The following is a 9668-nucleotide window of genomic DNA, read 5'->3' as shown; positions in this document are numbered from 1 at the left end:
ATGCAGGTGAGCGACGCAGGAGAACAATGTCGGTGAGCAATGCAGATGAGTGATGCCAGTGAGCGATGCAAGTGAGCAATGTGAGTGAGTGATGCTGGTGAGCGATGTGGGTGAGTGATGTGGGTGAGCAATGCAGGAGAACAATGTCGGTGAGCAATGCAGATGAGTGATGCCAGTGAGCGATGCAGGTGAGTGATGTTAGTGAGCGATGCAGGTGAGTGATGCGGGTGAGCAACACGTGAATGAGCGATGCAGGTGAGCGGTGCAGGTGAGCAGTGCATGCAGATGAGCGATGCAGGCGGGCGCTGCCCGCTCCTGTTCCCACTCCTGATCCCGCTCCTGTTCCCCCCTCCTGTCGCCGCGTCCCGAGCTCTGCGGCCCGGGCGGGCGGCGGCGCCCCCTGGCGGCGGCGGGCGGCGCCGGCGGGCGCACGGGGCAGCGTGCGCTTGCACACGCGCTTAGCTTGCACACGCGCTTAGCTTGCACACACCTGCATATGCACTTGCACACGCGCTTGCACACACCTGCATATGCACTTGCACACGCGCTTGCATACACACCTGCACACGCACATGCACATGCATTTGCACATGCGCTTGCACACTTGCACACACACGCACCACGCACACACACACACACACACACACATGACTTTTCATACTGTACCCCTGCAGGTTGCACACACACAGTGTTGACGCACGGTGCCTACGCACGCACACACCACGCTCCAGGTGTTGGAAAGACGCAGTATGCACATTTATGTGCACAAGCACACAGAACGAACACACACTCTTCATGCATCAACACAGTGTGAATACGCAGACACAGTGTGCGCACAGAGTCACCACGCAAACCCTGGACAAACACGAGCAGCGCGTGCTCACACGGGACACGCACACTTAGCACACCCACACACAGAGCTCGCTCACGTGCTGTCACTGCCCACGGTGTGTGTGCACGCTCGGAGGAGCCCTGTGTCCGGCTGTGAACCTGCATGAAGTGCACGCGTGTGCACACAGGAGTGCACAGGCACACAAGTGCACAGGCACACGCACACCGCGTGTGCCCACAAACACAAAGTACACAGTGCACAGAGAGATCACAGCTCAGGAGTGCCAACCCGCCCCGCTGGCCCATCGCGGCTGCGCTGCGGTGGGTGTGAACCCGCGCGGCTCTTGGGCACCCAGCACACACCCGCTGCAGGGCCCTGCTCCATGTGGGACACTTTGGCACAGACAAGGGGGGCAGCAGCTGCAGGGGACAGTGGAGGCCGCGTGCACAGGGGCTGCTTTTCTCCCGGGAGCAGCTGGCAGACAGGGGCAGCGCTCCAGAGGGGCTCCCCATCGCAGCCCCCAAGGACCCGGCCAGGAGCCCCGCGCTCCGGAACCAGTGGCTCTGTGACACGGGCTCCGCGCCACGGCACCGGCCCAACGGACACCGCCAGAACCGGCTCCGCTGCCGCTTGGCGCAACCGGCAGCTGCCTCGTGCTGCTGGCCAAGATGAAGCTGTTGCTCCTGCTCCTGCTGCTGGCCGCGTGCTGGCCCGTGCAGGACGCACAGTCCGACTGCCTGTAAGTGGCCCGGGGCCTTGGGGACGTGAGCATCTCTCCTAGGAGGAAACACTGGCAGAGCGGGGCCTGTTCAGCCCAAAGAAGAGAAGACCAAGAGACCCTCGCTGTTTACAAACACCCTAAGGGAGGGTGTCAGGAGGAGGGGGCTGGGCTCCTTTCAGGGGTGGCCAGCAGCAGGACAAGAGGCAACGGCCACAAACGGAAGCAGGGGAAGTTCTGTCTGAATTTGAGGAAAAACTTCTTGGCCATGAGGGTTATAGACTACTCCGAGACGTTGCTCAGAGAGGCAGCGGAGTCTCCTTCTTTGGATACTCAAAACCCATCTAGACACAGTCCTCTAACACGCTGCTTGTCTGGGGGGCTGAACTAGATGATCTCCAGAGGTCGCTTCCACAATGAATCATCCTGTGATTAATCCTGTGTGTTATGGGAGAATGTGTTTGAGAGCCTTACAGGGAGTCTCGTGGCCCAGGGCTGCCTGGGCAGGGGCTCAGCCCTCCCCGGCACCACGTCTGGCCCAGGACAGGGGCTCAGCCCTCCCCGGCACCATGTTTGGGCCAGGACAGGGGCTCAGCCCTCCCCGGCACGCGGCACATCCTCCTGCAGGGCTGCGGCTGCCCTGCCCGCGCTGGCCGCATGCTGCCTCCTGGGGCGGGAGCAGGGGGGACCATGGAGGACCCCCTGCCCGAGGGGAGCAGGGAGCCGAGCAGAGCACTGACCACCTTCTGACTGCAGATCGAGCTGCGGGGTCCGGGCTGTGTCTTCCTACAACAACATGATGCGCATCGTGGGCGGTTCGGATGCTCAGCCAGGCTCCTGGCCCTGGATCGTCAGCATCCAGGTGCCGTGGAAAAGAGGCAGTGGACACATCTGTGGAGGGTCGCTCATCAGTCACCAGTGGGTCCTCACCGCAGCTCACTGCTTCATAAACGCCAGGTAAGGAGGCCGCAGGACCAGGGACACCCACCCAACACAGGCAGGTGCCCAGCTCTCCGCTCTGCAGCACAACTACTGCCCAGGCGTTTCAAAAACGCCAGCGATGGCACAGTGTCTCCATGCAGGGTGGCATCTGCGTCCCTCTCCCTTCGCAAAGCTGATGCGATGGGTGGGAAGCGCTGGCTCCTCCGGTGCACGGCTCTGTGGTTTCTAATCCCTCTCTCCATCTCCCTTCCAGCAATCCTGAGATGTGGCGAATAATGGCTGGTACCGTCCGCTTGCTCCAGCCAGACCCTGGGGCCCAAGTGATCAATATTAAGAGGGTACTGATACACGAATACTACAGCAACCTCACTCAGAGGAACGACATCGCCCTTCTGGAGCTGCAACAACCCGTGCAGTGCGGCAAATACGTGCAGATGGCATGTTTGCCCGACACCTCGCTCCAAGTGCCCGGGCTCTCACCTTGCTACGTGGGCGGCTGGGGAGCCACGCAGGAAGGATGTGAGTTCCCAACAAGCCAAGGGCAGCACGGCGCGCTGTCGAGGGGGGACTGGGCTACCGGGAGAGCAGAGCCAAAAGCCTGGCTCAAGTCAAAGGGACCTTCACCTGCAGAGAGATGGCCTTGGCCCATTACCCAAAGCAAGACGGAAGGGAAGCACCTGTAAACATGCCCCTCGAGACCCAAAGCCAGATCTTTGGGAAGGAGTTCAGCCAAACAGGGACGGAGAAATGGCAATGAGCTGCCAGGTGCCAATTCCTTTTTATGTCCACAGCTAAGATAACACCTGCAGTCCTGCAGGAGGCTGCTGTCAACCTCATTGACATCCGCACCTGCAACAGCAGCCAGTGGTATAGAGGGGCCATTAGCAGCACCAACGTGTGTGCTGGCTATCAGCAAGGCGGCATCGACTCTTGCCAGGTACGAAGGGGCAGCAGCAGTGGGGACAGCCCTGCCACAACCCCCATACACGTGGCCCGTGCTCTGCCGACAGCTACCCAAGCATCTCTGGTCCCAGCTGTGACAGAGCTCACCTCCCCTTCTCCTCTGCAGGTCCAGCATGAGGTGTTCCCCTTGGCCCAGGTTGCCTGGGACACTCTCCCCAGTGAGACCGTCCAGTGCTCCTGGGGCCCCATAGGTCCAGATCCCCACCTGGAACAATCCTGTCCACAAACCTGGAATCATGGTGCTAACACCATGGAGAACCCTCCCTCCCTCCCAGACCCAGGGCACCTCCCCAACAAGCTCCCGTGGGCACCAGCAGCTGGGATGTGCTGCCCAGACACCTCTGCAACACGCTCTTGTAGAGAAGCAGTGATGACCCTGCAGTGTCAGCACCGAGGGCTGACATTGCCCAGAAAGCAACGCCTCAAACCTCTCTCTTGCACTGCAGGGTGACAGCGGCGGCCCCCTCGTATGCAAGGATCGAACTGGCGACTACTACTGGCTTGTTGGTATCACCAGCTGGGGAAAAGGCTGTGGGAGAGCGCAGCAACCCGGAGTCTACACCTCCACTCAGCACTATTACCAGTGGATCCTGGTCCAAATGGGGCTGCTCCAAGCATCACAGACAACTGCACCACCCTATGTTGCAACCTCGTTCCACAAGCCAAAACCCACATACTCAAACAGACCTGGCTCCTGCCCGTTTCCACGCAACAAGCTGTCCGAGTTCTTCACTCTGCTGCAGGAGATGCTGCAGGTTATAAAAGAAAGTGAGGCTTAAACAGCAACACAAACAGGATCGGGGGCAGTGTGCGGCAACCATTTCCCCCTCGGGCAGTGCCCATTGAGCCAGAGGCACCCGCGGGGCCAACGGCTTGCTCTGCCCTGCCCACCTCCCCCGACTGACCACAAACCCTGAACCTTTACTCAATTCCACAAATAAAATTGCCTATTTCCAGAGCTGACCTTGCCTCAGTCCAGTTCCGTCTTGGGGGCACGACGGGGACTTCCATAGACAGGACCTGAAAAGCGAGGCTGTGCGCGGCCAGTTGGCCACAAAGGCAAAGGGGTCACCCGGGGGCTGGAACTGCCCGCACAGACAGGACAGGAGGCTGCTCGAGCCACACAGGCAGCCTAGGCTGGTGGACTGAGACCTGGGGAACGACGATGCGGCAGGAAGACGACTTTGGAGAATCAGGTCAAGACAGGCAAGTGAACGACTAAGCCCTGGTTTAAGGATTTGAATAAACCAAGGGAAACTCCCGAGTGCAGTATGAGAAACTGCTGAACATAATTAATACAGAGTGAAACACTGATAATACAGACATCATTACAAGGAATAGACAGATTTCACAAGAGGTTAGAGGGGAGGCACATGAGACATAGCCAAGCATCACAGACAACTGAATGGACTGCTAGGGAACAGAATCAGGTAAGGGCAGTGACATCTAGGAAGGCACATAAGTAATAACGCAGAAGCCTGAGATGAGTTAGTTAACAGCATCTGAAATACCGAATTTGGGTATGGATGCTACAAAATTGAGTGCTCATGATCCCTGTCAGGTGGTTGTGCAGCAGCTCCCACGTCTGTTCCCACTAAGGGTGCCACAGCACACCTCCGGTAAGTTGTGATTAGAGGATACTGAGACATGCCCTTTGCTTTATCATGTTTTCTTACGCTGACTTGGGAGATGATGCTGTACTATGGACCCTTCCCTTTTTTCTTTTTTTCCTGTAAGGAAACTTCAGCCAGGAGATCCAATGTGGAGTGCAAGGTCTGCTGAACGCTCCCCAGGAGAGCTGATATCCTCCCGCACATGCAGCTCACCACAGCAGTACCCCATGGTCCAGGCTGTCACTGAGCCAAACTCCTGGCTGCTCTGCGGCTGCACTGTCAGCAGAGGGCTCGGGCGGGTTTGGGGCAAGGTGGGAGTGTGAAGGGGCTGGGGCAGCACAGGTCTAGGAGCAGCGGCAGCACGAGGGCTTGGGGGTGCAGTCTGGGTTGCAGCAGGGCTGCAGGGCTGGATCTCTGCCCTTCCCGATCTGGCTTGCTCCAAACTCCATGCGCTGCTCAAAAAGCACCTTCTGCAGTTTGATCTCCTTCAGCACTTGCAGAACTTCTGGCCCTGCACCACTCTGCACCAAATCGTAATGCTCAGCAGGGTCCGACTCCAGATCAAAGAGCAGCGGGGGCACATGGGGAGTCAGTGGAGTCAGTCCATGGCAAGCCTGGTCAGGGGTAGTATCACTGTGAAAGGAGCCTGCAAAAGAAGCCCCCAAGCACAGCTCAGTTTCCTCTCATTGAGCTTTGGGCAGCAAAAACAGATCAGACCAAGTCACCCATGTAGAAAAGAGGAGGCAATGCTGACCTTGTGTGAAGTAATGAGCCTTGTACTTCCCAAGCCTGACTGCAAAGGGCCCGTGCAGACGATCAGGGGCCGGTGGGTAGTAGAACATTGTCTGACGGGGACTCTGAAAGGAGCAAAAGAGCTGAGGTCACCTATGCAGCACTGAGGCTAGAGGAGAGTTTGGGACAGGGCCAGGAAGAGACTGTAAGGAGTCATACAGAGGTCCTAATACTGCAGGTAGGTTGGAGCAAGGGCAGCAGTGAGCAGCAGCATCCTACTTGCTCCCAATTTAGAGAAATTGGGGCTCTGTCCTGACACTGCAGCCCTGGGTGTTAGGGCTTGGTAACACACAGCAGTTGCTAGCAGTGGTCTCCACGCCTCAGAGCAGACTGGAGATGCCCAGGAATTCTATGGCATGGCCTGGTTCAAGACCAGAAAAATCTCTCAGCTCATGGCTCTCCCTAGACCCTCAAACCAGAGGTCTTCAAAATCCGCCTGGATGCCACCCTGTGCCACGTGCTCTAGGTGTCCCTGCCTGAGCAGGAAGGTTGGACTAGATGATCCCTAGAGGTCCCTTCCAACCTCAACCATTCTGTAATTCTGTGAGACTGGGACTACTAATCAGGCAGACAGCCCCTTTCCGTATTCCACCTCTATGTGCTGCACCAGCCATAACCGGCCCATAGAACCCACCTTTCCTGAGCCAAACAGCACTGGACTCAAGTCATAGCCATCCAGGGCAACGCTGGGGAGAGTTGCTCCAGCCAGGGCAGTCAGTGTTGGCAGGATGTCCAGGGTGCTCGCCAGCTCATGGGTCACTCCTGCCACCACAGCAAGGAACAAGGAGAAGTTTAAGCATTTGATCCCATTCCCATCATCCTCACCTTGGTCCCTTCCAACCTTGAATATTCTGTGATTCTGTGTGATTCACCACCTCTCTTGCCTCCTCCACCTGTCCCAGGAAAACTGAACTGCAACAACACCCCTGCCTCAGCACACAAGGGACGAGCGGTGCCAGGTCTCACCTGGAGTGATGCGGCCCGGCCAGTAAGCCACTGCTGGTTCCCGCATGCCACCTTCATACGTTGTTCCCTTCCCACACCTCAGGAGGCCAGAACTGCCCCCACGTGCCATCCGCATGGTGGAAGGGCTGTGAGGGAAGAGGGAGGAACCAGCTCCTGTTAGTCTTGCAGCTCCACACTACCCTTTCTCTAATGCTATCAGTGGGGCCATGGTCCTACTGTGACAAGACACCAATGAGTGGCCCTGCCACCCACGTGAGCCTTTCCATCAGGCAGTACGGGCTGAGGAGGCTGAGGTGTGTGAGATGGCCAAGCAAGCAACTAGTGATCAAGGCCACCAACACAGAAGGAGACTGGGAGGCATCACAGCAGCACATCCCTGGTCCCAAGCCCATGGAGCTTCTGCCCAGGAGAAGCAGCACAGCTGACTCCCAGGGGCAAAGGGTTCATGCAACAGGTCCTATCCAGAACAACATTTACCTCCAGCCTCATTCCAGGTCAGCAGGATCTCACCTGGCAATGCCACCCACATCAGTTGTGCTCCAGCCACCCAAGACCTCATCCTGCACACCAAGGCCAGGAGAACCTTACCAACGAGGATGTTCCCTGCCGAGCCCACTCACCCATTGTCAGAGGTGAAAAACACCAGGGTCCTGTTTGTTAGCCCATTGTCCTCCAGTGCCTGCAGCAAGTGTCCCACCGAGGCGTCGAACTCCAGGAGAGCATCACCAAAGGGGCCCCGCCGCGACCGCCCTGTGAACTCCCGGCTTGCAAACTGGGGGTAGTGCGTATGCTGGCGAGAGGGGAGAGGGCACTGCTGCCCGCGCTGCCGCAGACGCGCCCAGCTGCTGCACTCGGCGAACAGCCCGGCTGGGGAACGCAGACGGGCGACAAGACCCACAGGATGACAGGGGGCTTGTGCCCAGGCTCTCGGAAACAACACAAAGAGCTCAGGGCCGCAGAGGATGGGGAGTTTCAAAGGCAATGAAACACTGCCCTGTGTGCACTCCTAGCCCAGTGGAGCTGGCAAAGCCCGGGCCAAAACAGCCCAAGAACGTTACTGGGATGATGCAATGAGGCTGGAGCACAAGGAATGCCAACTCTGAGCCACTCAGGTCAGGGTCTTTCCCCTTCTTTCCCCCCATGTTCTGACTTCTCCGTACACATTTGGGACTGGAGAGGTCAGAGTGCTCTCCTGGGGCTTCCCCCCACCCCTGCTCGCAGGGCAGCCCTGCCCCTCTCCTACGTGGGATGCGTAGTAGAGCAGGAAGGGGAGGCCTTTCCGGGCACAGTCGGTGATGAAGTCCCGGGCAAACTTGTTGTAGCGGGGCACTAGATCGGGGAAGGAGACTGGCTGCTGCACAATAGTCTGGTTCCAGAGCAGCGGGACCGGCACCAAGCCCTGGTCACAAGTCCCAAAACACTTGGTGTCAGGCGGGAAGCAAGTGAGATTCTGGCAGGGGCCCTGTGGAGCGAGAGAGAGAAAAAAAAAAAAAAAAGAAAAGAAAAAAAGCAAGAAAGCAGGAAAAATGGGCGCTTTGTCCTTCACGTGCATGGCAGGACAGCGTGGGCAGTGCGCTCGGCGCCTGGCAGCGGCCCTGCCTGCACAGACACCCCCGCACAGCCCGGGGGTGCCTCGGCCCCCTTCCTCCGGCCGCGTGGGCCCTTCCCACCACCCACCCGTGGGCCCTCCCCCGCGGCGCCCGCTCACCTGGTCGTGCGAGTAGGGCACCCCCAGGAAGTGGTCGAAGCCCTGCCGCGTGGGCAGGAAGGCGCCGCGGAGGCCCAGCCCCAGGTGCCACTTGCCGACCAGGGCCGTGGAGTAGCCCGCGGCCTTCAGCACCTCGGCCACGGTGACCTCGGCGAGCGGCAGCCCGCCGCGCGAGTCCGGGCTGAACACGCCCGGATAGACCCCGGAGCGCGTCTGCAGGCGGCCGGTGAGCAGCGCGGCCCTGCGGGCGACAGCGGCCGCGCGGGCTCGAGCGGCGCCCGCGACCCGCGACCCTCGGCCTGCCCGCCGGGCCCGCGACCCGCCGCCTACCGCGAGGGGCTGCACACGGCGGCGCCGCTGTAGAAGTCGGTGAAGCGGAGCCCGCCGGCCGCCAGGCGGTCCAGGTGCGGCGTGCCCGACGACGGGTGCCCGTAGCTACCCAGGTCGCCGAAGCCCAGATCGTCGGCCAGGAGCAGCACGAAGCTGGGCGGCCCCGGGAGCGCGGCGGCCCCGCACAGCGCCAGCAGCGCCAGCAGCGCCCACGGCCCGGGCCGCACGGCGCCGCTCGGGGCGCCCATCGCTCCGCGGCTACCGCCCACACCGGGGGGCCCCGCTCGGCACCCGTAGACCAGAGCGAGGCGCCGCCGCTGCACCTGCCGCCGCCCCCTGACCGGCGCCGGCGGCCACGTGACCGCGCGGGGCGTGCCGGGAGCTGTAGTCCGCCGCGGATCTCGCCTTAAAGGGACCGCGCGGCTGCCTGCCTGCCGCAGGGCTCGGTGGCCTCTCCCCGTGTCCCGGTGCCCCCTCCTGTGTGCCGGGTGGTGCCGCTGTCCCCGGGGCTGCCGCCACCCCGCTGAGGAGCTGGCTCCATCCTCCTGGCGCTGCCTCCGGACAGGCTCCCCCGCAGCCTCCTCTCCCCCAGGCTGCCTAGGCCCGCGTCTGCCAGCCCTGCTCCGGGCAGAGCTGCTCCATCCCTCCTCGTGCCCGCAGCCCTTCCCCGCTCCCGCGGCCGCTCCGGGTGCCCGTTCCCAGCCCTGTTCCCAGCGCTGCAGCCGGGGCCTCCCCAGGGCCGGGCAGAGGGGCCGGATCCCTCCCTGCGGCTGCTGCCGACGCTCTTCCCCGCGCGGTGCCGGG

General features: G+C 60.7%; 2 protein-coding genes across 2 annotated transcripts; one reads left to right on the top strand and one right to left on the bottom strand.

The window, feature by feature from the left end:
• The first annotated feature begins 1500 nt into the window (after positions 1-1500).
• Positions 1501-4405, top strand: LOC112953971 (acrosin-like). The gene is made up of 5 exons (XM_026047099.1): positions 1501-1571; positions 2307-2507; positions 2746-3011; positions 3284-3429; positions 3902-4405. Exons 1-5 carry the CDS (start codon positions 1501-1503, stop codon positions 4232-4234), a joined length of 1017 nt encoding a protein of 338 aa, XP_025902884.1. The 3' UTR covers positions 4235-4405.
• A 394-nt stretch (positions 4406-4799) lies between these two features.
• Positions 4800-9112, bottom strand: ARSA (arylsulfatase A). The gene is made up of 8 exons (XM_026047095.1): positions 8865-9112; positions 8535-8775; positions 8070-8288; positions 7447-7616; positions 6827-6951; positions 6495-6622; positions 5823-5925; positions 4800-5714 (listed from the first exon to the last, which is right to left on the bottom strand). The coding sequence occupies exons 1-8, from the start codon at positions 9110-9112 to the stop codon at positions 5413-5415; spliced, it is 1536 nt and encodes a 511-aa protein (XP_025902880.1). The 3' UTR covers positions 4800-5412.
• Between the last annotated feature and the right edge of the window lie 556 nt (positions 9113-9668).

Source organism: Nothoprocta perdicaria, unplaced genomic scaffold, assembly GCF_003342845.1.
Source record: "Nothoprocta perdicaria isolate Ctin4 unplaced genomic scaffold, notPer1 scaffold_477, whole genome shotgun sequence".
Classification (NCBI taxonomy): domain Eukaryota; kingdom Metazoa; phylum Chordata; class Aves; order Tinamiformes; family Tinamidae; genus Nothoprocta; species Nothoprocta perdicaria.
This window is presented reverse-complemented; position numbering and strand designations above follow the sequence as displayed.